At 43.8% G+C, this 27,310-nt stretch overlaps 1 protein-coding gene across 1 annotated transcript in view; it reads left to right on the forward strand.

Moving 5' to 3' along the window:
• Positions 1–26,384, forward strand: part of DRAM1 (DNA damage regulated autophagy modulator 1) — a 62,149-nt gene extending 35,765 nt beyond the window's left edge. The window contains exons 4-7 of the mRNA XM_066262952.1: positions 9,460–9,637; positions 18,054–18,112; positions 22,624–22,716; positions 24,063–26,384. Coding sequence (XP_066119049.1) covers positions 9,460–9,637; positions 18,054–18,112; positions 22,624–22,716; positions 24,063–24,107 — 375 coding nt within the window. The 3' untranslated portion in view covers positions 24,108–26,384. The remainder of the gene's footprint in view (positions 1–9,459; positions 9,638–18,053; positions 18,113–22,623; positions 22,717–24,062) is intronic.
• Positions 26,385–27,310: the final 926 nt, after the last annotated feature.

Here is a 27,310-nt window from a genome sequence, read left to right on the forward strand (position 1 = left end):
GGGGGGTCGCTCTGTTGCGACCAGAGCCATTCTAGCACCTGGGGCAGAGGCCAAGGAGCCATCCCCAGCGCCCGGGCCATCTTTGCTCCAATGGAGCCTCGTCTGTGGGAGGGGAAGAGAGAGACAGAGAGGAAGGAGAGGGGGAGGGGTGGAGAAGCAGATGGGCGCTTCTCCTGTGTGCCCTGGCCGGGAATCGAATCCGGGACCTCTGCATGCCAGGCCGATGCTCTACCACTGAGCCAACCGGCCAGGGCCACCCTCACCCCTTTTCTAGGAAGAAATAAATAGTTCAATGTTGAATTAGCCAATATGGAGACAGAGCTTGTGCTCTAACCAAACCGACTCCCTCATGACATGTGGGTTACAGATTATACAGGGCAAAATCACAAGATGCCGTGGGTTAGGGGTTCAGATCATGCTGGGAGCTGATTGGTTGGAGGTGAGGTAAAGGTAATGAATTATTTCTTCAGGTCTTTGTAAAAAAATTTTTTATTGAATTTGGTGACATTGGTTAATAAAATTATACAGGTTTCAAGTGTATCATTCTATAATACATCTTCTGTATAATGTACTGTGTGTTCACACCCCAAGTCAAGTCTCCTTCCATCACCATCTATCCCCCCTTTACCTCCTTCTCCCCCCTTCTCTGGTAATCACCACACTGTTGTCTGTGTCTGTGAGGTTTTTTTCTTGGCTTAATCCCTTCATCCTTTCCATCCAGCCCCTCAACACCCGTCCCTTCCCTCTGACAGCTGTCAGTCTGTCTTCTGTACCTATGAGTCTATTTCTGTTTTGTTTGTTTATTTTGTTCATTAGATTCTACATACAAGTGAGATCATATGGTACTTGTCTTTCTCTGACTAGCTTATTTTACATAGCATAATAATCTCCAGGTCCATTCATATGTCGCAAAGGATAAGATTTCCTTCTTTTTTATGGCTGAGCAGTATTACACTGAGTAAATCTGACGCAGCTTTTTTATCAACTCATCTATTGATGGGCACTTGGGCTGCTTCTAAATCCTGGCTATTGTAAACAATGCTGCAATGAACATAGGGATGCTTATATTCTTTTGAATTAATATTTCAGGTTTGTTTGGATATATTCCCAGAAGTGGAATCACTGGTCATAAGGCAGTTCCGTTTTTTATTTTATTTTTTATTTTATTTTTTTACAGAGACAGAGAGTGAGTCAGAGAGAGGAATAGACAGGAACGGAGAGAGATGAGAAGCATCAATCATTAGTTTTTCATTGCGCGTTGCAACACCTTAGTTGTTCATTGATTGCTTTCTCATGTGCCTTGACCGCGGGCCTTCAGCAGACCGAGTAACCCTTTGCTGGAGCCAGTGACTTTGGTTTCAAGCTGGTGGGCTTTTGCTCAAACCAGATGAGCCCGCGCTCAAGCTGGTGACCTCGGGGTCTCAAACCTGGGCCTTCCGCATCCCAGTCCGACACTCTATCCACTGCGCCACCGCCTGGTCAGGCCCGTTTTTTATTTTTTGAGATAACTCTATACTGCTTTCTACAGAGGCTACACCACTGTGGAAAGAGTGCTCGAAGATGCCCTTTTCTCCACATCCTCGCCGACGCTTGTTCATTTCTTTAGGTCTTGAGGGCAGTTCTGAAGTAGGTTCAGGTGTCCCTCTGATTTCATGGCAAAGTAACCAGGGGGTCATTCTACATTAGGGTTCAGAAGCTGAAACATAACTTAGGTCAAGATGTTATCTTTAACCTGCCAGAAGTCTAGACATTGTGACCACAATCAGGTCTGGGCTAGTGCCTTTTGCTGCCTCAGGGGTTGCTGATTATCAGGGGACAGGCCAGGCCTCTAAGGTGCAGAGAAAGATAGAGATAGCTAGATAGATAGCTAGATAGATAGATAGATAATAGATAGATGATAGATAGATGATTGATAGATAGATAGATGATTGATAGATAGATGATAGATAGATGATAGATACACAATCCACAGTCAGGTCTGGGCTAGTGCCTTTTGCTGCCTCAGGGGTTGCTGATTATCAGGGGACAGACCAGGCCTCTAAGGTGCAAAGAAAGATAGAGATAGATAGATAGATAGATAGATAGATAGATAGACAGATAGAAGAGTGGGGAAAGAAAGAGCTCACTTTCTTGCCCTTATTGCCCTATAACAGGGGTCAGGAACCTATGACTCATGAGCCAGATGCAGCTCTTATTATTTATTTATTTATTTATTTATTTATTTATTTATTTATTTTACAGAGACAGAGTCAGAGAGAGGGATAGATAGGGACAGACAGATAGGAACGGAGAGATGAGAAGCATCAATTATTAGTTTTTTCGTTGCGACACCTTAGTTGTTCATTGATTGCTTTCTCATATGTGCCTTGACCCCTGAGGGCCTTCAGCAGACCGAGTAACCCCTTGCTCGAGCCAGCAACCTTGGGTCCAAGCTGGTGAGCTTTGCTCAAACCAGATGAGCCCGCGCTCAAGCTGGAGAACTCGGGGTCTCGAACCTGGGTCTTCCGCATCCCAGTCCGATGCTCTACCCACTGCGCCACCGCCTGGTCAGGCCAGATGTGGCTTGCAGACAAATCTTTGATAAAAAATAATAATAACATTAAAAATATAAAACATTCTCATGTATCCATTCATTTCCTACTGCTCATGTTCATGGTTGCAGGTGGCTGGAGCCAATCACAGCTGTCCTCCGGCACAACACCAAATTTTTATTGGATAATGCGTAAGGTACACAGGTCATTGTATGGCTCTCACAGAATTACATTTTAAAATATGTGGCATTCATGGCTCTCTCAGCCAAAAAGTTTCCCGACCTCTGCCCTATATGGCGAAAGCAGGCAAACCATGCTGCATGCATGGTTGCATGTGACATTTGCCACATGATAGAGATTCTGTGACATTTCCTTATATTTTATGACTGTGTTCATTTTGTTTTTTATAGCATGTGTTGAACATTTTCTATGTGACATACCCATGAAAAAATTCAGTGCTTTAACACATGTAATTCTAACAACAACCTTAGAAGACAGGTGGTAATTTTCCTCATTCTCAGTGAGGTGGGAGCCTAGAGAGGTTAATACCGACCCAAGGTTATATGAGCAGTAAAGGCAGAAGTGGCCCTTGCATCGAAGCAGTCTGTCGGAACCTGTGGGAATGAGTTAACCTCAATGCTACAATGAGGAAATCTTTGGGAGAAAAAAGCATGTGACAACTCACAGAGTTCTAGCATCAGAAAGCACAATGGATAGAAGGGGCAGTGGTGAGTGTGGATATGAATTTTTCAGTAGGGGATGGTGCATACTGTCTGATATGCTAATCACTTTATTCTCCTAATCACTCAACATCATGGTACACCTCTCAATTTTTAAGCCGCAAAGGGCAGACTTTCAGAAGAAAACTTAGATGGTCAGATAATGAACTCTTGGTTCACTTAAAGCAGGGGTCCCCAAACTTTTTACACAGGGGGCCAGTTCACTGTCACTCAGACCATTGGAGGGCCGGACTATAAAAAAAACTATGAACAAATCCCTATGCACACTGCACATATCTTATTTTAAAGTAAAAAACCAAAACGGGAACAAATACAATATTTAAAATAAAGAACAAGTAAATTTAAATCAACAAACTGACCAGTATTTCAATGGGGACTATGCTCTTCTCACTGACCACCAATGAAAGAGGTGCCCCTTCCGGAAGTGCGGTGGGGGCCGGATAAATGGCCTCAGGGAGCCGCATGCGGCCCGTGGGCCATAGTTTGGGGACCCCTGACTTAAAGGCTTCCATGATGGGATTACATTTTCACAAAACCCAGAAATAAAATCAGTAACTTTCCTGAGAGCAAAGTGTTTGCCTTGTCATTGTTCCCATAAATATATCTTGACAGTTTCCTTGTTTGATATCCTGTAATTCATTTCAGCATGCCATGAGAAAACCAACTTGAGCTGTTACCTTGGAAAGAATTACAAATGTGAGGGCAAGAGCGAGCACTGACTCCGGCGGTTTTTCCTGAGGAAGAAGTAAATTGTCTTTATTGGAAGCTCACAGAAAGCTCCCTTTCCTGAGCTGGTGGGTGGGATGGCTACTTTTTGGTATGTCCTCTCTAGTTTCTATCTAGGCTGTTTTTTTCCTTGAGAAGTTTCCTCTTTTGAGAAGTCCACTTTCCTAAGGTTTAACCCTCTCAGTGTTTTAGTTTTCTCTCTTTTTATTCTCTTTTCAAGTAACAAGAAAGTGTTGTTTTTTTTTACAGAGACAGAGAGAGTCAGAGAGAGGGATAGACAGGGACAGACAGGAACGGAGAGAGATGAGAAGCATCAATCATTAGTTTTTATTGTGACACCTTAGTTCATTGATTGCTTTCTCATATGTGCCTTGACCGCGGGCATTCAGCAGACCGAGTAACACCTTGCTCTAGCCAGAGACTTTGGGTCCAAGTTGGTGAGCTTTGCTCAAGCCAGATGAGTCCTCACTCAAGCTGGTGACCTCGGGGTCTGAAACCTGGGTCTTCCGCATCCCAGTCCGATGCTCTATCCACTGTGCCACTGCCTGGTCAGGCGAATCACTTCCTTTCAAAAGGCATGTTTGCTGAGAGAGCATGCACTCTATTGTGATAAAGGTGCATCTTAAATACAACTCCCTCTCAGTCGAGGGCCTTTTGATTGATACTGCCAGGATTAACCTGGGGGCCTATGCAGTTTGCAGATTAAGATCCTAAAGGATATGTTGACTTGGGCAAGTTTTTATTATTATTATTGATTTTAATTTATTGTGTTTACAGAGATTCTAGTGTCCCCCCGAATACCTCCCCTCCTCTGTGTTCTGCTCAACATTCCCCTTGCTCCCCTCCCCACAATGCCCTTCCCCCTTCCCTCCAGGATTATCCCATCCTATCATCCCCTTTCCCTCTGTCTGCTTTCCTCTGGTTCCTTTGATCCTGCCTCTGTCTCTATTCCGTTCCTCAGTTCATATTGCTATTGGATTCCTCAAATGAGTGAGGGCATATGATATTTTTCTTTCTCTACCTGGCTTATTTCACTTAACGTAATAGTTTCCAGGTCCATTCATGTTGTTGCGAAAGGTAAGATTTCCTTCTTTTTCAGCTTTTTAATCCACTTGTCCACTGACGGACACTTGGGCTGTTTCCGGATCTTGGCTATTGTAAACAATGCTGCCATAAACATGGGGGTGCATTTTTTTTTTTTTTACAGAGACAGAGAGTCAGAGAGAGGGATAGACAGCAACAGACAGACAGGAACGAAGAGATGAGAAGCATTAATCATTAGTTTTTTGTTGCATGTAGCAACACCTTAGCTGTTCATTGATTGTTTTCTCATATGTGCCTTGACCGCGGGCCTTCAGCAGACCGAGTAACCCCTTGCTTGAGCCGGCGACCTTGGGCTCAAGCCAGTGAGCTTTTGCTCCAACCAGATGAGCCTGAGCTCAAGCTGGCGACCTCGGGGTCCCAAACCTGGGTCTTCCGCATCCCAGTCTGACGCTCTAGCCACTGCGCCACCGCCTGGTCAGGTGCATTTCTCTTTTGAATCAGTGATGTGGAGTTCTTGGGATATATCCCTAAAAGTGGGATGTCTCCAAAGAGGACATACAGATGGCCAAGAGGCATATGAAAAAATGCTCAACATCACTAATCATTAGAGAAATGCAAATTAAAACCACAATGAGATATCACCTCACATCAGTCAGAATGGAGCTCATTAACAAAACAACACACGATAGGTGCTGGCGAGAATGTAGAGAAAAGGGAACCCTCCTGCACTGCTGGTGGGAATGCAGACTGGTGCAGCCACTGTGGAAAACAGTATGGAGATTCCTCAAGAAATTAAAAATGGAACTGCCTTTTGACTTGGGCAAGTTTGAGGAAGGAAATTCCCTGACAGTGCTGGTGGGAGGAAAAGAAAGTATGTAAATTCAGAATGTTGACTTAGCATGAAAAAAATAAATGGAGGGTGGAAAGAACCAGGATTCTCAGAAGATTATTCCTGAAAATGACTCAGCAATAGACGCCTTGCTTTTTGTTTATCTTCTCTTGACCAAATGTGCCTAAGATTCAAGGGTGAAAAGAATTTTTTTCTTAATTGTTTCTTTTTTTTAACTTTTTTTTTTGGTTTAATGTTGTCATCTCCGCCCCCCAATTTTATTGAGATGACATTGTATTAGTCCCAGGTGTATAAAAAGTGATTTGATATATGTATATGTTGTGAAATGATCAACACAGTAAGTTTAGTTGACATCCCTCACCTCCCATAGTTACAGTTCTTTTTCTTGTGATGAGCGCTTTTAAGATTTACCGTATTTTTCGCTCCATAAGATGCACCTGACCATAAGACACACCTAGGGTTTCTTTTTTTTCACACCTAGGGTTTTAAGGAGGAAAATAAGAAAAATAATATTCCGAATCAAATGAGGTGTTAAAATATTTAATAAAATATACCACAATAATATTTCAACAATGTAAACTCAATAGCAGTATTAACAACCATCAGCACCGTTATTAACAAATGAGAAGAGACTTTAATGTTCAAATACTCTTTTAGTCCAGGAACCCACAGCAGCTTAAAAAAATAAATAAAAATGAACATTCGCTCCATAAGACGCATGGGCATTTCCCCTTCCACTTTTGGGGGAAAAAAGTGCGTCTTATAGAACGAAAAATACAGTACTCTTAGGGACTTTTGAAAATACACTTTTGTTCAATATAATTGCCATGCTGTAAATTACACATAACTGAAATATTTTTACCTTTTAACAGGAAGTTTTGACATTTTGACCACCTTTACCCACTCCCCGCCTCTACTCCCCACCTCTGGTGACAGCTGATCTGTTTTCTGTATGAGTTCAGTTTATTTATTTTGTTTTTTTAAAGATTTTACATATAAGTGAGATCATACAGTACTTGTCTTCCTCTGACTTATTGAGCATAATACCCGCAGATCCATCTACACTGTCACAAATGGCAAGATTTTTTTTTATGGCTGAATAATATTCTATTATGGGGTATGGATGTGTGAGTGTGTATATCTATATAATGGACACTGAGGTTGTCTTCATGTGTTGGCTATGATAAATAATGCTGCAATGGGCCCTGGCCAGTTGGCTCAGTGGTAGAGTGTAGGCCTGGTGTGTGGATGTCCCGGTTGGATTCTCAGTCAGGGCACACAGGAGAAGCAACCATCTGCTTCTCCACCCCTCCTCAGTCCCCCTTCTCTCTCTCTCTCTCTCTCTTCCCCTCCCGCAGCTATGGTTTGATTGTTTTGAGCACATTGGCCCCAGGTACTGAGGATGGCTCCATGGATCCTCCACCTCAGGTGCTAAAATGACTCATTTGCAAGCATGGCCCCAGATAGGCAGAGCATCAGCCCTAGACGAGGGTTGTTGGTTAGACCCCTGTTGAGGTGCATGTGGGAGTCTGTCTCTCTATCTCCCCTCCTCTCACTTGGAAAAGAAGAGGAAAAAATGCTGCAGTGAACATGAGGGTACAGCTATCTTTCTGAGACAGTGATTTAATTTCCTTTGGATGATGATGATGATGATGATGATTATTATTATTTTGTATTTTTCTGAAGCTGGAAATGGGGAGAGACAGTCAGACAGACTCCCGCATGCGCCCAACCGGGATCCACCTGGCACGCCCACCAGGGGGCGATGCTCTGCCCACCAGGGGGCGATGCTCTGCCCCTCCGGGGCATCGCTCTGTTGCGACCAGAGCCACTCTAGCGCCTGGGGCAGAGGCCAAGGAGCCATCCTCAGCACCTGGCCCATCTTTGCTCCAATGGAGCCTCGCTGCGGGAGGGGAAGAGAGAGACAGAGAGGAAGGAGAGGGGGAGGGGTGGAGAAGCAGATGGGCGCTTCTCCTGTGTGCCCTGGCCAGGAATCGAACCTGGGACTTCTGCACGCCAGGCCAATGCTCTACCACTGAGCCAACTGGCCAGGGCCTATTATTATTATTATTAATCATGGTAAAATACTTATAACATCAAATTAACAGTCTTAATGTTCAAGTATATAGTTCAATGGTTATTTTTCTTAATTCTTTAAGTACTTAAAGTATATATACATTTTATGTACTTTTTAAAAAGCATAGAATGTATTTTGTTTTTCATATATAACTCCCCTAAATTTGTATGCCCATGCTGGATACCCTAACTATATAGAATCGATACATAATAAATGAATAATTGATATGTCCTGTTTTAGAATGTTCACGCTTCCTTTCACATTTGGAGAATAGATATTATATTTTAAAAAGGAGTTCATTTGAGCAAAAATTGATTCAGATTAGGCTGTGCCAAACTGGAAGTGACATAGGGAATAAAGATTTAACATTTTTTGTGAGCAGTCTAGATAGAGGACACAGTGGGTCTGTGGAAACCTGGGTGGTCAAAGAAAAGGCTGGGAAACAGGTGTCGGCAGTGAGCTGGGGCCCAAACCAGGCTCTCTTGGTCAATACTTTAACTTACCCCTTTGCAAAACTAAAATTTTCAAGTTCAAGTGGAGACTCAGTCATTCTATCTAAACGTCATTGTTGTACTGGAAGGTAGGTGCCCATTGGACATTTGAAAGGAGCCTAAAGTGAGCTCCCTGATGGGTTCAATTTTGAGTACATTTGGGTTTAGCACCAGGTGTCTGTCCAGACCAGCTGTAGAGGCCGCCTTCCTGTTGAAGTGGCTGGGGGCCGCGGACTTGATTTGAAGTTGTCTCTGCTTCGCAAGAGCACTGCTTTTACTTAGACTTGCGTGATCCTATGGGGTGACTTGGGAGGGACTAAAAGAGATGACTGAGGAGCAGGGAGCCTAAAAGCCCCGAGCCACCCTTGGTACCTTCATGTACCTTCTTGTGCAATTTATCAAATAACCTTCACCGCGAACCTGCAAGGCAGAAATTATTACACCCATTTCCCGGGTCAGAAATTGAGGTTTTAGGGAGGGGGTGGGGAAGGGGCACAAAGAAAACTAGATAGAAGGTGACGGAGGACAATCTGACTTTGGGTGATGGGTATGCAACAGAATTGAATGACAAGATAACCTGGACATGTTTTCTTTGAATATATGTACCCTGATTTATTGATGTCACCCCATTAAAATAAAAATTTATTTATAAAAAAAAAATTGAGGTTTTAATCTAAGGTCACAGAGCCCAGTGGTGGAGTCAAGTGTTTTTTTTTTAACCCAGGTCAGCTAGACTCCAAAGCTCACCGTACCCCCACCCCGCCGCCACCGAGGCAGATGCCACTCTGTCCTTGCCCAAGCTTGCTGTGGAACGTTCACTTCATTGTGGGGGGAGGCTTGTCTCTTGGCAGTCTTGAGCAAGCAGCTGCGTTTTCCAAAGGGAAGGGTGGGTACACCTGTGACAACGGATGGCTTTGAAAAGCCCTGAGTTGTGAGTGCTCAGATCGTGGTGTGGACAGGGCTCATGTGGGGTAACGCACCTGTGTGACTTTCTCTCTAGGAGCTAGCTGTCCCAGTGGTCCATGACGGCGGCGCCCTCCTGGCTTTCGTCTGCGGTGTGGTATACACGCTTCTGCAATCCATCATCTCTTACAAATCGTGTCCCCAGTGGAACAGCCTCTCCACGTGCCACGTGCGGATGGCCATCTCGGCCGTTTCCTGCGCAGCTGTCGTCCCCAGTATCCTTTTTACATTTTTCAGTGCCTTTGACCTCGACCTCTAACCCCTCCCCAGCAAAACAAACAAACAAACATGAAAAAAAGCAAAGGTTAACAGCCAAGTTTCCATATGCTTTGGAAGAACTGTTGAAGAAAAGTGTAAATCATTAAGAAAATGTCTCAATGTGGTCTGGTTAGATCAAAAGTATTTTTGGGGAACAGAATAGAGGCAGAGGTGGGGTCACAGGGAGCAGAGGGACAGCTGTCAGAGGGAAGGGGGATGAGGGGATGGAATCAGAGAAGGCGAAGGGATTAGTGAAATTATATATACAGAACACAGAGATACAGATAACAGGACAGCAAATCCCAGAGGGAATGGGGAGGGAGTTGAGGGGCAAGGGGCAAAAGAGGTGTAAATGGGGACACGGGGGTCGGGGGTTGAGGGCATTATATTCAGTGGAACACTTGAACCATGTTAACATAATAAATTTAAATTAATTTTAAAAATGCTTTTGGAAAAAAAAAGAAGGCGAATGGAAAAATGTCGGAAAACTGCAGTCTCTGTTTACTTTCCTTCCAGCACGGTCGGTTTCACCAGCCATATGAAAATATTTATTTTCCTTTGGAGTGCTTGGCTAAAGACACCAAATATTGATATTGTACTTAAAGTAACAGCCCTGTGAAGTCCCCAAGAGGCCAGACTCTCCACTCACCCTGTTCATAGATGACTAGATGGTGTGATTTACTAATCCATATTAAAAGATTTTTTAAAAGCTTTATATTATTTATTTCTAAGTCAATTAAAATACATGTAGCCTTTTCTTTTTATTCCTGATTTCCTTTAAAAAAATATTTTTTTTTTCTGGTTCAACAATGTGAAAAGAAAGTATGACTTTATGAGGTCTGTATGTTCTGATTTAGAGGAAATGAAGGTTCTCTCTCTCTTGGTCTTTAACAGATGCCTTAAAAAGCTATGGTCTTCAAGGGGTGGAAAATTCCCCATCTTTCGAAATACCATCTGCACTCACATCAGAGAAAGCTGCAGAGTCATTAAAAATGGTGATTACTGTCACATTATAGGGAAATGGGAACTGTCCTGTTAACAGCTGTTTTGTTAGTCTGGGTTGTTCTGCAGTACGAGGCGGGCAGGCTGGAGCGACAGCAAAATCTGTGCTTCTGGTTATTAAGCCTCGTGTCGCTCTTTTAAGATAGAAGCTACACAAAACGTGAAGTCTGCATAGTGTTTTGGGTTTGGTTGTGTTTTCATTGTAGGGGAGGAAATTTTGAATTACAAAAATTTTAAGCATAGAGGAAACAAATCCTAGTATTGAGAAATTTAACAACAAAATATGCTATATACCTTGATTCCTAAGAGAGTTCTTCTCAGTTTTCTTTTCCTGTTTATGGATTGTTGACGACAGTCTTACTTTCTCTTCAAATATATTTCCTTCTGACCTTGAGCTTGTTTTAGTTGTAGAATGCAGAGCAGATGCGTTTGTAGTGTCAAATGCAAGGTTCCTTGGCGTGGGAAGACTGTCCTTGTTTACTCTGGAGAGAGCTCTCTAAACACTGACATCAGAATTTTAGCACAACCAACTTTTCAGGTCTCAGAGGTTCACAAACTATGAGTTCCCATTCATAGAGGGTTCTTATGAGCTCTGCGAAGAGGTCGAAGCCCCACACAGCATCAGGGTATGTCCCTGTCTCACGTTAACTTGAACAAATTCATCCGTAGGAAAGTCTGTACCTGAAACATTAGCGTGGGTTTGTATTTACTTATTTCAAAACATCTTTAAAAATGCCTTTATTTCTTTCTACTGTAATATTTCTGTGAAACAGCTTCATTTAACTACTGGCTTCCAAGCCCTTCCTGGTAAACGACCTGTCTTTCACCAACTTCTAAAGTGCTGTCTTCACAAAATAACTAACAGCACAAAATCTAGACTCCTTTGCTTGGCACACAAGCTCAGACTATTTTTATTTTTTATTTTACTATTATTATTTTTTTTTTAGAGAGAGAGAGAGAGAGAGTGCCTATTTTTGAATCTAATTTTTACAGTTTCTCCCCCAGACTTAGCTGTTTCCTGTCCTCTGCTTTTGTGCCTCGCCCTTCTCCTGGCTGAGTACCTCCCTCCACCTTGTCTTTCTGGCCAATGTGGTAGCCACAGACCGCTTGTGGTTAATGTGCACTTGAAATGTGGCTAGCCTGCTTTTGAGACCTGCTGTAGTATAAAACACACACTGAATTTCAAACACTTAAAAAAAAAAGTAAAATCTCATTAACCCTTTGGGTAGTACGAACGTTCATGTACGTCCTCGTGCCTTCTGACCATCCAGAGTACAATCGATTTATTTTAAAAATGTGTAAGGCAATGTTAAAAAAGGGAACATGTATGTTCTTCTTTTTTCCATAAATTGATTATCAAACAAACATGATTTTAAGTTAACAAAACTGTAACTGAAACTAATTTCATTTTTTGAAAAAATCTCACTCCCGGGGGTCAGTGAGCATGAAAAAACTTCACTATTCAAAGGGTTAATAATTCTTTTTATTATTACATGTCAAAATGATAGTATTTTTGATCTATTGTGTGAAAGAAGCTATATTTTTAAAATTAAATTTAGTTGGGTTTTTTTGTTTTGTTTTGTTTTGTTTTTTTCAGTTTTCTTAAAATGCGGCTGTTGGGGTGAAACAGTGCCGGAATGTTACTAGCATTCGGACCTCAGTTCAGCAACCTGGGTAGCTGAGGTCTGGCTAGAAAAGAATTCAGAGCCAAGACTCAAATATAAGTAACATTTGTTTAGAAAGTCATAGAGGCAGAAGAAGTGAGCCATGAAAGAAGCGAGCCAGCTGGGGCGCATGGTCTCAGGAAAGACGGTACAGAGGCAAAGGAAGGGCCCTTGGGGCTTTGAAGAGAGAAAGGCAGATATGCTGGGAAGAAAGTTCACCCCCGGGTCGAGGCCCTTGTTTTCCCAGTTTTTCCCCTTGCTAAGCGTCTGGGGCTTTCCACTCTGGTGACTGTCCATACCTGCCCTATTGTTCCTCCCCTGCTCCTGCCTGTCTAACTGCTTAGCACATGGCTGCTACAGCAGAGAATGTAATGTTACACACATGGCTGGCATTATATTTCGGTAGGACAGCTTTAGGGCTCCTCAGACTTCACAACTTAAGTTCAACTCAGTGAAGGCCTCCCTGACACCCCAAACCCCATTCTACTCTGAATTAATACTGTCTTCTCTGCCTTACCACTGTGCCCTGTTCTTTTCTCTCACGTGCCACAGTCCTGGGCTTCCTTTGACAAGACTGTGCTGTTCCGCCTGACCAGGCGGTAGTGCAGTGGATAGAGCGTCAGATTGGGATGTGGAAGACCCAGGTTCGAGACCCTGAGGTCACCAGCTTGAGCGTGGGCTCATCTGGTTTGAGCAAAGCTCACCAGCTTGAGCCCAGGGTCGCTGGCTGGAGCAAGGGGTTACTCGGTCTGCTGAAGGCCCGCAGTCAAGGCACATATGAGAAAGCAATCAATGGACAACTAAGGTGTTGCAACGCACAATGAAAAACTAATGATTGATGCTTCTCATCTCTCTCCATTCCTGTCTGTCTGTCCCTGTCTATCCCTCTCTCTGATTCACTCTCTGTCTCTGTAAAAAAAAAAAAAAAAAAAAAAAGACCGTGCTGTTCCTGGGAGGTGAGCCAAGACTGTTTGGCCAGGGTTTCCCTCGCCTCTCTCCTCGCTCCATGCAGCGTGGCACCTGGTGCCCAAACAAGGAACTGAAAAACAAATCAATGAAGTAAGAGTCTTTGACACTATTAGAAAGAGAAGTATGATCATAAAAGGGCCAGAGAATCTGCTATGCTTTTTACTTCTTTAATTTTGAAAATCTGAGACGTGTTAAGCATTGCAAAATATGGGACTGGGGCAGTGGTGGGATTCAGCCAGTTCGCACTGGTTCGGCAGAACCAATACCTAATTTTTCTGTTGAGTTCAGCGAACCAGCTGTTAAAATGGCACTTACTGTCAGGGTTCTCTCTAAGGTGGGCGCCTGGGCAGCCACTCAGTGAGGAAATCACAAATTTACATTCCTTACTCTTTTTTAATGTTCATCTGCACAACAGCATATTCTAAGCACCTATAGTATTGTTCATTCCGCCCAGAGGTGAAAAACATTGCAAGTAAGGATGCCAATCAAGAAACACTATGGAAATATTTTAAATAACAGGTTTATTGTTTTTTATCAGGTATTATTTAATACTTTTTTATTAATATTTTAAAATTCTTGTAATCTAGTTTTCTGTACTTCTTTTATTGTTCTTATTTAAGTATTAAATGCATGAAGTAATAAACTACCTTTTGGTATATAGTTTTTTTATACTTAAAATGATCATTAGGGCAGAGAACCGGTTGTTAAATTATTTGAATCCCACCACTGGCTGGCGGGCAGGGAGAGGAGATGCTGACTTAAATTAAGAGGACCCTCTAAACTTGGCATTGATGCAACACTTTAAATTTCTAACTTATTCTAAAACAATTTTTTAAGTTTTTCTTTAAATATATTTTTGTAAAACTATTTTTAGAGCATCTTTTTTTCTTTCTAACTTTCTCTTTTGTCTTCAGAGTTCAATCAAAATGGATGCCATGTAGCCCTGGCTGGTGGCAGAGTGGATAGAGTGTCATCCTGGAGCACCAAGGTTGCTGGTTTGAACCCCATTCAGGGCATGTATGAGAAACAGTCAATACGTGCATCCCACGAGTTGATGTTTTTCTCTCTCTCTCTTCCTCTCTCTCAATGGAAATACTCTGCAAACAGTATTGTCCACAGAGGGCAACAGACTCAGCCCTGACGTTATTAGGCTGGCTCCACAGGTCAGATATAGGATATACCTCTTTGATTTGTAAAACCCTTTGGGCTTGAGAAGAAGGGTTCAGTTTATACCAAGTTACTCAACAGAAGTCTGTTTTTTGAAAAATAATAGTTGAATTTCTGTAGCTGGGAGCAGCTCTGGCATCACTCAAAATGTAGCCGCAGTTTAACATTTCACTGCACATACTTTAAAAAGTATTTGCCGGGTTCGATTCCCGGCCAGGGCACACAGGAGAAGCGCCCATCTGCTTCTCCACCCCTCCTCCTCTCCTTCCTCTCTGTCTCTCTCTTCCCCTCCCGCAGCCGAGGCTCCATTGGAGCAAAGATGGCCCGGGAGCTGGGGATGGCTCCTTGGCCTCTGACCCAGGCGCTAGAGTGGCTCTGGTCCCCGCAGAGCGACGCCCCGGAGGGGCAGAGCATCGCCCCCTGGTGGGCAGAGCGTCGCCCCCTGGTGGGCGTGCCGGGTGGATCCCGGTCGGGCGCATGCGGGAGTCTGTCTGACTGTCTCTCCCCGTTTCCAGCTTCAGAAAAATACAAAAAAAAAAAAAGTATTTGCTAAGGAATCAACTGTATTTGCACATTGCAGTTTAACTGTTTTATTATCATCATCATTATTATTATTATTATTGTATTTTTCTGAAGTTGGAAACGGGGAGGCAGTCAGACAGACTCCCGCATGCGCCCAACGGGGTTCCACCTGGCATGCCCACCAGGGGGTGATGCTCTGCCCATCTGGTCTGTTGCTCTGTTGTGACCAGAGCCATTCTAGCGCCTGAGGCAGAGGCCATGGAGCCGTCCCCAGCGCCGGGGCCAACTTTGCTCCCGTGGAGCCTCGGCTGTGGGAGGGGAAGAGAGAGACAGAGAGGAAGGAGAGCAGAAGGGATGGAGAAGCAGATGGGCGCTTCTCCTGTGTGCCCTAGCCAGGAATCGAACCCAGGACTCCTGCACGCCAGGCCGACGCTCTACCACTGAGCCAACTAGCCAGGGCCATGCAATTTAACTGTTATAATTGAATTTAAGGTTTGAGATTATAAGAAGCTGATATAACCTGTTTTGATTGCAGAAATGTTGATATTATAATTTTTTAAAATTATGTTAAAGTACACATAACATAAAATTTACCATTTTGACCATTTTAATTTTTTTAAGATTTATTTGTTGATTTAGAGAAGGGGGGGGGAATGGCGGAGGGTCGGAGTAGGAACCATCACCTGGTAGTTGCTTCTAATATGTACCTTGACAGGGCAAGCCCAGGGTTTCAAACCAACAGCCTCAGCATTCCAGGTCAATGCTTTATGCACTGTGCCACCACAGGCCAGGCCTTGACCTTTTTTTTTTTTTTTCAGGCCTTGACCATTTTTTTTTTCAGGCCTTGACCATTTTTAAGTGTATATTTAAGTGGTATTCAATATACATTATTGTGTAATCATCACCACCATCCATTCTATAATTTTTTCATCTTGTAGAACAAAATCTATACATATTTTATTTATTTATTTTGTGAGAGAAAGAGAGACAGGAAGGAGAGAGATAAGAAACATCAACTCACAGTTGTGGCACCTTAGTTGTTTGTTGATTGCTTTCTCATATTTGCCTTGTCCTGGAGTGCTCCAGCCAAGCCAATGACCCTTTGCTCAAGCCAGTGACCTCTGGGCTCAAGCCAGTGACCATAGGGTCATGTACATGATCCCACGCTCAAGCCAGCAAACCCGCGCTCAAGCTGCTGAGCCTGTGCTCAAGCCGCTCAAGCTGACAACCTCAGGGTCTCGAATCTGGGACCTCAGAGTTCCGGGTCGATGGTCTATCCACTGTGTCCCAATTGGTTAGGCTATACTTAAAATTTTTTCATTTACTGATTTTTGAGAGAGACTGAAACATCGATCTGTTCTTATATGTGCCCTGACCAGGGATCCAACTAGCAACCTTTGTGTATCAGTACAATGCTCTATCCAGCTGAGTTATGTGGCCAGGGAAATATCCAAATAAACAATAACTCCCTAACCCTGGCCAGATAGCTCAGTTGATTAGAGCATAATCCCTATATACCAAGGTTGTTGGTTTGATCCCTGGTCAGGGCACATACAAGAATCAAGCAATGAATGCATAAATAAGTGCAACAACAAATTGATGTTTCTCTCTCTCTCCCTTATTCTTGCATGGATATACAAATATCTAACTCACTAACATCAATAAATTTAAAAAATCAAACAAAACAAACACTCTCTACTGTCCCATCCCCCCAGTATCTGAAACCACCATTTTCTTGTCTTTATGATTTTGACTAAGTGCCTCATGTAAGTGCAATCACATGGTATTTGTGTTTTCGTAACTGGCTTATTACACTTTAGCATAATCCACGAGGTTCATCTATGTTGTAGCATATTGCAGAATTTCCTTCCTTTTTTTTTTTTTTTAGCTAGAGCAGGGGTCGGGAAACTCTTTTCCTGAGAGAGCCATGAACGCCACATATTTTAAAATGTAATTCCGTGAGAGCCATACAACGACCCGTGTATGTTACACATTATCCAATAAAAATTTGGTGTTGTCCCGGAGGACAGCTGTGATTGGCTCCAGCCACCCGCAACCATGAACATGAGCGGTAGGAAATGAATGGATTGTAATACAAGAGAATGTTTTATATTTTTAACATTATTTTTTTTATTAAAGATTTGTCTGTGAGCCAGATGCAGCCATCAAAAGAGCCACATCTGGTTCGCGAGCCATAGGTTCCCGACCCCTGAGCTAGAGAGACAGAGAGAGGGACAGATAGGGACAGACAGACAGGAAGGAAGAAAGATGAGAAGCATCAGTTCTTTGTTGCGGCACCTTAGTTGTTCATTGATTGCCTTCTCATATGTGCCTTGACTGGGGGGGGGGGGGTGTGCTACGGCCAAGCCAGCAACCTTGCTCAAACTGGTGAGCCTGCACTCAAGCCGGTGACCTCAGGGTTTCAAACCTGGGTTGTCTGCATTCCAGGCTGATGCTCTATCCACTGCACCATTGCCTGATCAGGCAGACTCTCCTTCCTTTTTAAGGTTGAATAATATCTCATTGTATATATATATATATATACACACACACACACACACATACCATATATATATATACACACACACACACACACACCACATTTTGCTTATCCATTCATCTGTCAACAGACAGCTGGGTTGCTTCCAAGTTTTAGCTATTGTAAAGAATGCAGCTATGAACATGAATATACAAATATCTCTTTGAAATTCTGCTTTCTGTTCTTTTGGGGAGATATATATATATCTCCCCAAAAGTGGAGTTGCTGGGTCGTATGGTAATTCTATTTTGATTATTTGAGAAACCTCTGTACTGTTTTTCCACAGTGGTTACCCTATCTTACATTCCTACCAACAGTGCACAGAGGTTCCAACTTCTCCACATCCTCGAACACTAGTTTTTCTTTTTTTTCAATAGTAGCCATCCCAGTGGGTATGAGGTGAAACATTTTTGCCCTGTGTAATTATTGTATTATTAGAAGAATAATCTAGTCTTAACATCAAAGGATCTACTTTCTTCTGTACTTTCCTTAACAATTTTTCTTTTTTAGTGATTGCCTGTGCTTCACTAATTTCCATAACCAAGCTGGAGTGGAATCCAAAAGAAAAGGTAAAATTTAAGTCATTTTCGATATGATTGTCAAACTTGGTTATGTGAGACTGTGGCTGGGTGAAGCGTTCTTAGAAAAAAGGGTCACTACCCTTTCTTAGAACACATTGCAAAAATATGAAGTACAAATGGCATATAAGTCACTTACTGTAATGCCGGTGGCTGAGGCCAGGCAGGTTCACACTGGATTTGGGCAGATGGTAGAGGAATTGCGGAACCAGACAGTGTAGGGCCATTCCCATTTATTAGAGTCTTGCAACGGCAGACAAGCAAACAGGCAGAGAAAGCTGCTTCTCATGGCAGCAGAAGAACAACAACAAAACGTACCCTTGCATTGGCAGGCAAGTGATTCACACAGCAACCCCTCACAGGGGTGGAGAACGATCTGGGAGAATTGCCACCAAGGGAAAACGCCTATAGCTTTTCATAGACACACGCATGGCTTTCTGCCATGTGCTCACCCACCAATCGTGCAAAGTGCTTGAAGCTGGGAAACCAGTGAGCAAGCCTAACCACAGCTGTTTTCCCAACACTTACCATCTAATCCTTTGGCAATTTACGTGTCATAATTAGCTATTGGGGCAATCTCAAATGGTTCCTAGGATTAGTTACAAAATTTGAATTCTAACTCTCAAACTACCAATTATTAGTAAAAGAGGTTGGATATTTAAGAGTAGGGGAACAATGTGAATGTGAGGGTGTTTGGAAGCCAGAGGAAGCGTGGACTATTAACCAGGCAGGGCGAGACCAGCTCCAGTGTCTGTGGATAGTCTATTTCAGGATAGGGTGAGCCATCAATAGGGTCAGCAATAAATTTTGGGGGAGTTGTTTATTCAGGACTTTGAAAAGTAGTGAGAGAGGCTCCTGCTTGAGTTAGGTGACCAGAGTAAGCATTTTTGATGGCTTTTGAATAAGAGAATATGTTGAAAGACTGTTATTGGATGAATATTAGAAGCAACACCTGGGCTTCATTGATGAAGAGGGAGTGCCGAGTTAAGATGGCAGAGACGGCAAATCAAGACCAGCCTAGATTGGAATAAAGAGGGGAAATATTTGATGAGCACTGGCAAGTGACTAACATGAGAATGAAAGGACATAATGAATCAAAGATGACTTCTTGGGTAAACCAAAGAATTTGTTCCCATGAAGAGAGAGAAAGAGAGAAAGGGGGGGGGGGGAGAAGGTCCCTAACAGGGATAAATTGTTGTGATGGTGGTGGTGGAGAATGTGAAGGGGCTTGAATCTGTGGCCATAGTAACACATCAAGGAGAAATGTCTAGTTAGACACGTGGGGCTGATTGAGAGCCATCAGAAAATAGTAGAGTGACTGGTGATTAGCAGACCAAACATTACAACACCTGGGACTGAATGTTCGTATCTGAGATGGACTCACGCCATTAGATACTTGCGTGGTGGTTCATCTAGATGCCAGAGAATGAATGACTTCCGGGAGGGAAGAGTTAGTGAGAGAACGGCGGGAGAGTTTGGCTTTGTTTTTTCCTTTTAGGGATGTTTTTTCAAGGAGCAGGCAATGTTAATGATTTTATTTATAAAACAGTTCTAGTTAGAAACATTGGTGTTAAAAGCCAGTTACTGGTTAATTGGAAGTGAAAGAAATGGTGAGCGACATGGTTCATTCATTCAGCTGTCAATGAATGTTTGGAGGTGAGAGGAAGAGGAGAAACAAGGTGCAGGCTACAGGAGACAGCGTGGTCAGAGGAGGATTCCAGTAGGTGATGGGAGCCTGCAGGAAACAAGGGAGAGACTGACGATGCTGAGGAAAAGAATGATGCATACAGAAACAAACAAACAAACAAAAAAGTGCGTCTTGCAAGTGAGCCTTCACAGCAGAGCAGTTTCAGGTGTACTTTACTTTTCAGCCACGGGAGGGAGACCTTCCCCAACAAATCAAACAAAAATCAGAGGCTGGGAAGGATTCATCAAAGCATATCCCCAAGCAGTTAAAAATCCTTTTTTTCTATTTCATGTTTAATCTTAAAAATGTATAAAGTACCTGACTTTCTATTCACTCCATAAATTACCATGCCACACTCAAATTGCCTTCCATTCCCAATCTCGATTAATGCAAAGAAAATCCTTTGCATTAATTCACTGAATTAATTGTACTGCTTTATAGCTTTCATAATGCCGTCCTGTGTGCTGATTTACTTGGTAGGGAGGACGAGAGTTAGAATGTGATTGTCTCACTTTGTGTAGTCAGGAGATTAGAGCTTTGCCTGTGTGCACACCTGGGGTAGTGGAGAAGTCTGGACTACACTGGTTCAGTGCTCTTTCATTAATATTATGGTAAAGAAATTTCTGCCAAAAAAATTTTTTTATGGGATCTTTTTTTTTTTTTGTGGCACAGACAGAGAGAGGGACAGATATGGACAGGCAGGCAGGAAGGGAGAGAGATGAGAAGCATCAATTCTTTGTCGTGGCTCCTTAGTTGTTCATTGATTGCTTTCTCATATGTGCCTCGATCAGGGAGCTACAGCAGACTGAGTGACTCCTTGCTCGAGCCAGCGACCTTGGGCTCAAGCTGGTGAGCCTTGCTCAAACCAGATGAGCCCGTGCTCAAGCTGGCAACCTCAGAGTTTTGAACCTGGGTCCTTCATGTCCCAGTCCGACGCTCTATCCACTGCGCCACCGCCTGGTCAGGCTCTGCCAAAATTTTATAAGCCATCTCCATCATCCTGGGATGATAAGAGGATGGGGCAGATCTCCTGGTGCTGTCAACAAAAGAAGGCAATTTCTGTTCTCTACGCCTTAATGTGAGAAGGTCAGGCTCTCCCCACAGTGACCTGGAAGAAGAGTGGGCGGATGGACATGTCCACAGGGAGTGAGGAAGTGTCTGAGAGTTTGATGTACGTCAGTTAATCTTTGTGGATGAAAACTGAACGAAGAAAACAACTGTCACCATGATCTGCAATCCAACACGTTTGTTTAGTCACACATGTAATCTATAGCAGAGCCGGAGGCAAAGCAGGAAAAACAAAATAACAGAAAACAGGTCATGGTTTGAAATCAGACCTGGCAGTCCTCAGGCCTGATCTGGCAAGTGCCTCGCTGCCAAATGCAGATGTTAGTTTTTACTTAGATGGTGTTTAAGAATGTTTTTTAAAAAGTAGTTTCCAGCATTTAAAAACCAGGAGATCTCTTTTTCTTGCTCTCACACACACATGCACACACTTTTGTTTTTACTTATTTTTAAAGCAACACTGGTGTCATATTATTTCCCTATTTGGTGATAATGGAATCGAGCTGGTAAATGTGGGCTCCCCACGTCCCTCTCTCTCTCTCTCTCTTTTTTTTTTTTTGTATTTCTATGAAGTTGGAAACGGGGAGGCAGTCAGACAGACTCCCGCATGCGCCCGACTGGGATCCACCCGGCATGCCCACCAGGGGGCAATGCTCTGCCCATCTGGGGCATCGCTCTGCTGCAATCAGAGCCACTCTAGCGCCTGAGGCAGAGGCCACAGAGCCATCCTCAGCGCCCGGGTAAACTTTGCTCCAGTGGAGCCTCGGCCGCGAGAGGGGAAGAGAGAGACAGAGAGGAAGGAAAGGGGGAGGTGTGGAGAAGCAGATGGGCGCTTCTCCTATGTGCCCTGGCCGGGAATCGAACCCTGGACTCCTGCACGCCAGGCTGACGCTCTACCACTGAGCCAACCGGCCAGGGGTCCCCTCTCTTTTTGCACCATCAACTCCAGCTATTTTTTTCCTCTCCTGGCCTGCATAGGCAGCTGCCTGCAGCCTCGATTACAGCCTTCCTCATTCTTGCTGTCTGTTCTCTCCTCCCTGTCCCCAAGAAGATCGTCAGTGACTGTGTCTCATTAGCATTTGCTCTGTAGCTATGTTTACATATATGATTAAGCAGAACTATTCTCTGAGCTGATATTTTCTGCAGTAACAGGGAACACAAAACCCAGTGTTGATGGCTAGCCAATCTCTTCTAGGTACACACACTCAGTCCTGGGAAAAACCGTACCAGCGCCGAGTGCCTCTCAGTCTGGGGACTCCCAGCCTCTGAGAACCAGTCCTGCTTTGTATGGAAAGTTCTGTCTTCTGCTGAGTCCACACTGGCCTCCCAGTCTCAACCACTTTGTGGTTCTTCTTCTGCTTTTTAAAACTATAAAGACAAGTCTTTTATTTTCCCTTAAAATTTTCTTGTATTGATAATATATTTGGCATACAAAATTGTGTAAGTTTAAGGTGTACAACATGTTCCTTTGATGCATTTACTTAGTGTAGTACGATTGCTATTGTAGTGATAATTAGCACCTCTGAGCATGGGAGAGCCAGAAAGTACTTTTGAATAACCACATCCACGTTCTTCCTGGGGGCGTCCTGCCGTGCACATGGGCGCCCCCTCTCGCTGTATCTCTGCAAGGGGTTGAGTGACGTGCCCTGGACAGCTTGGTCCTCCGGTCGTACTTCTCATCGTTATTGCAGCATATCCACTGAAGTGAATCAGCTTAGGCTAAATCCTGTTTCTTTCTGATTGCTATTAGGATTATGCATATCATGTGGTGAGTGCAATATGTGAATGGACAGTGGCCTTTGGTTTTATTTTCTACTTCCTAACATTCATCCATGATTTCCAGGTAGGTGTTTATCAACTTAAATGCTCTGAAATGCTGACAATTAGGATTGCAAAAATCCATAGAAAGTTTCTTGCATAAAAAAAACAACAACTAAGAGCATGATCTTTCTTTCGTTTTACCATTATGTGTTTGAAAAAATATGTATTGTGCAACTTCGTTCATTCCCGGAGGCGGCAGCTTTAGCCCCCAGCAGTGCGGTTTCCATGTGCCCTCTGCCATTTGAGGCTCTGGTTATTTTCTTTTTGAGGAGGCCTCACATACTGCTTCCAAATAATAGGAAATATGGTTTTTTAAAATTTTTATTTATTGATTTTACAGAGAGAGGACGGAAACATCAATTCATAGTTGCTTTGCTTTAGTTGTTCGTTGATTGCTTGTCGTATGTGCCTTGACCGGGCAAGCCCAGGGTTTTATTTTTTTTATTTTTATTTATTTATTTTTACAGAGAGAGAGAGAGAGAGAGAGAGAGAGAGAGAGTCAGAGGGATAGACAGGGACAGACAGACAGGAATGGAGAGAGATGAGAAGCATCAAACATTAGTTTTTCGTTGCGCGTCGCGACTTCTTAGTTTATTGATTGCTTTCTCATATGTGCCTTGACCGTGGGCCTTCAGCAGACTGAGTAACCCCTTGCTCAAGCCAGTGACCCTGGGTCCAAGCTGGTGAGTTTTTGCTCAAACCAGATGAGCCCACGCTCAAGCTGGCGACCTCGGGGTCTCGAACCTGGGTCCTTCCACATCCCAGTCCAACACTCTATCCACTGCACCACCGCCGGTCAGACAAGCCCAGGGTTTTAAACCAGCGAACTTAGCGTTCCAGGTCCACGCTTTATCCACTGCGCCACCGCAGGCCAGGCAGTTTTTTTGTTTTTAAATAGGAGTATATTGTTGTTTTTCAATATCAAGGCAGAGAGAAGGTGGGACCTTATCAGATTTGGCTATGGGTAAAATCTTACATTTTGGCCCTGGCTAGGTAGCTCAATTGGTTAGAGCATCGTCTCAATATGCTTAGGTTGCGGGTTTAATTCCCAGTCAGGGCACATACAAGATTCAGCCAATGAATGCATGAACAAGTGGCACAGCCAATCCATGTCTCCTCTCCACCTACCCATTGCTACCTCTCCCCCTCCCTTTCTGTCTGAAATCAGTAAAAATAAGTAGAATCTTACATTTTTGAAACAAGTGAATTATTAGCTAAAAGACACAGAAAGCCAAGAAAATTCTTGGGGACCCAGCTCAAGCCCAGCAGAAGCCATAGTGAGGTCATTTGCCAGGGGCTTTGGGAAGTTTCATCCCGGGGACCCGAGGCGTTTACCTGCTTTTCAACCTTCCTTTTCTTCTTTACTAGAGTGTCACCCTCAGGATATCCACAGAACTCAACGATGACATTTGAAGGAAGAAGAATGATAGCTTGCTCACTGAAAGTCGTAGAGGATTTCTAGAAGTGGCCCAGGGGGCAGACAGGGTTTGAATGCTGTGCTGTAGCAGGCCTCTGCAGCACACGCAGGACTTGAATTTCATTAAGAATTCCCAATAGTTGTGCTATTTCCAAAGGTATGTTTTCCTAGAGAATGTAGAGCACTTATGACATTGTAGCAATGTTTTTATAATTTTCTAAACTGACACTTTTTTTTTTTATATTCACCAATTCGTTACACAAAAGATAAGATGTTACAGAAAATGGAGAGCTCTTATTTTTGTACAGATGCTGTTTTGTTGTTTCTTTGTGTGTGAGTGATTTCTGGAAATACACTAAATATGAGGAATGTATTAACAAATAAAATCAGGGGATATTTTTAAATTTCAGTTTAGAGAATGAAATGTGTAATTTTATATCACGGGGGCATTCGTAAAATTCCATTTATAGTGATCATCAAGGTTTAGTTAATGACGTAACACTAATTACTGATGCTGATTCTTAGATGAACTAAGCAAACTGCTTCTCACGAAAAGCCTTAACACCACCACGCACATTAACTCAAAGTGAACCTGGCAGACCTCAGATTTTCATTTCTGTCCTGCTCTCAAGAGCTGGGAGTTTTTCCTTTGCTGCTGATTGGCAGTCTGTAGTGGACATAACTTTTGGTGGCATGGATTCAGCAGGGCAGGTTAGAAATAAAAAACCTTAGGACAACAGGAAGATGGAGGTGAGCAACTGACAAGAGAACCCGAGGATTCCGGGCTGCCGTCTTTGCTAGATGAGCGAGGAGGGAGTGGGTCTCGGGGAGCGTTCGTGGAAGGCAGGATTCCGGGAAGGAGACTTTCACTTAATACTAAACTTCTGCAAAGCCAGCCTGTGAAAACCATTATAAAATACCATTCCTAAAACCTCCCTGTATTGTTACTGGCATAACTTGATATATAGTCAGACTCAGAAGCTGAAACTCACATCATGAGTTCATTTTATGCCAGTAAACATAGTGAAGAGAACACGGGTCCCAGAGACAGGAGAGGCTGCCAGGGACGGTTTACCTGCTGCTCCTTTAAGGCCTGTGCCTGGATGTCTCTCCCTACCCCCCACCCCATACGGAATGTGAGTCTGTGAGTCGGGTCCTTTGTTAAGCAAGACCTGAACACTTTACCTTTCTACCTGAATCAAGAAAGACAAATGAAAAGCAAGTTATTTCGGCCGAAGCAGAGCTCCTTGCAATGTTATGTGAAAGTTAAAGAGAAAGAAGTCTCCTTCGTGGACCCTCCAGACACAAACCTGTCCTTGGCCAAGTGGGTCCAAACCTTAAGGGCACGTGCAGGGGCAGAGCAGCCCCCCGGTCAGCCTTGGAGGGACTCTGAGAGCCGGTCAGCCTTGGAGGGACTCTGAGAGCCGTGAGCCCACGTGGGCTCCTCAACCACGACTTGCTGAGTGAGTAAGGGGTGAGACTCAGCAGCAGTTAGCCACCTCTGCGGTGACAAACCGTGTGTCCCTGAAGGCCTCAGGAGTGGGGATCTAATAACCATTTGGGGGTCTGTTGTAACTTGTCATCATGCTGTGGGTCCCCATGGTCACACTGGCGCGGAAAGACGGATTCAAGCTACGTCCAGCCAGTTACTCTGAAGAGGAGGAGGAATGTGCCACCCCATCACCATGGACGCTGCGGGAGAAGGAATTCACGGATGGTCTCGCTTTGTTACCAGCACGGCTCACAGCTGCACTGTTGTGCTCACGTCCGCATCCCTCTGTGCGGTTAGACTGGGAGCTCCTTGAGGGCAGAGCATGTGCCTTAACCTTTATAACTCCAGCATTTAACCAGGTGCCTCCTGGTACGCAGCAGGTGCTTAATAAATACTCATTAATGCATGAGTGATTGAGTGCACAAATAAAGTAATGACCAGGGATTGTTGTAGTGCTGCCTAGTGAGATTTACGCTGGTTTACTAGTTAGGTAGTAAACCAGTCAGCATTGACTTGTTTTGCTTTGTGTCCTGTAAAGGTTTCAGTCGTTTGGGCTTCCCCAGTGTCTGACAACTCTCTTCAGGCAGGACGGTTACACAGCAGTTGTGACAGGGGCTGGGCAGATGTTCATCCGGCTTGGCAGACTGGGAAGGCCTGAGTTCACGCCAGCCAGTCACAGCCCGCCGAGGCTGTACGACCTTTGACGCTGGTCTGATCCGTGCGTGGTACTGTTTCACCTCACGGCTGAAAGTAAAATAAAATGAAGTATTTATTTTAGTAACTTGTGTCTCTGTTAAATTAGAATGTGTCACCTGGGTTCAACAATGATGTGTATTTATCAGGGAAACCATTCTAGCTCTATTGGATTTTATAAAGGTATAGTTTAAACCTTACGTTTTCGTAATTCAGGTAGCTTTGCCTGGGCACAATGGTTCATTTTTGTAGAGATTCATTTTATTATTTTATTGTTTTTTTTACTTTTTAATTACAGTTCACAGTGAATATTACTTTATATTAGTTTCAGGTGTGCAGCATAGTGGTTAGATAATTATATTCTGTACTAAGGGACCCCCTCTCTCATCCCTGATCATTCTAGAACCCACCTGGCACCTTTGTAGAGATTCTTGAACATTAGTATCAGAAGTCTGCATCAGTCAAGACTCTCAGAGTTGAAACCCGACTCACATTTGTTAAAGGAACAGGAAGCATCTAGTCACACAGGTAACAGAGGCTCAGGGATGGAGCCGACTCTAGGGATGGCTGGAATTCATAAGTGCCACCAGGACTCCATCCATTCTCTCAGCCATGCTTTTCCCTCGCCCCCTGGTCAGAGTGCGATGGCTTCTGGAAATCCCAGGCCTACAGCCTGTCCAGTGGAGAGGGAGGACTTCTCAGAGCTTCCAACAACAGCCAGTGAGTTGGAACTCATTGTCTCTGATTGGCTGGCTTGGGTCACGTGCCCATGCTGTGGTTGAAGGGGCGGGGAGGCAGGGTGCTCTGATTAGTTGGGTCTGGCTCACCTGTCCACCTCTAGAGCAGGAAGGGTCAACACCACCCAAATGACTAGGCTGATGGTGGGTGAAAGCTGTTTCTGAGAAGAAAGGGTTGGCAAATGAACCTGAGTCAAACGCAAAGCAAGATTCTCCTGTGGAATTAAAGTCCCCCCGGTCCACCCCTATATGCCAGATAAACCAAACCTAACTTCTT

Source organism: Saccopteryx bilineata, chromosome 1 (assembly GCF_036850765.1).
Source record: "Saccopteryx bilineata isolate mSacBil1 chromosome 1, mSacBil1_pri_phased_curated, whole genome shotgun sequence".
Taxonomy (NCBI): Eukaryota; Metazoa; Chordata; class Mammalia; order Chiroptera; family Emballonuridae; genus Saccopteryx; species Saccopteryx bilineata.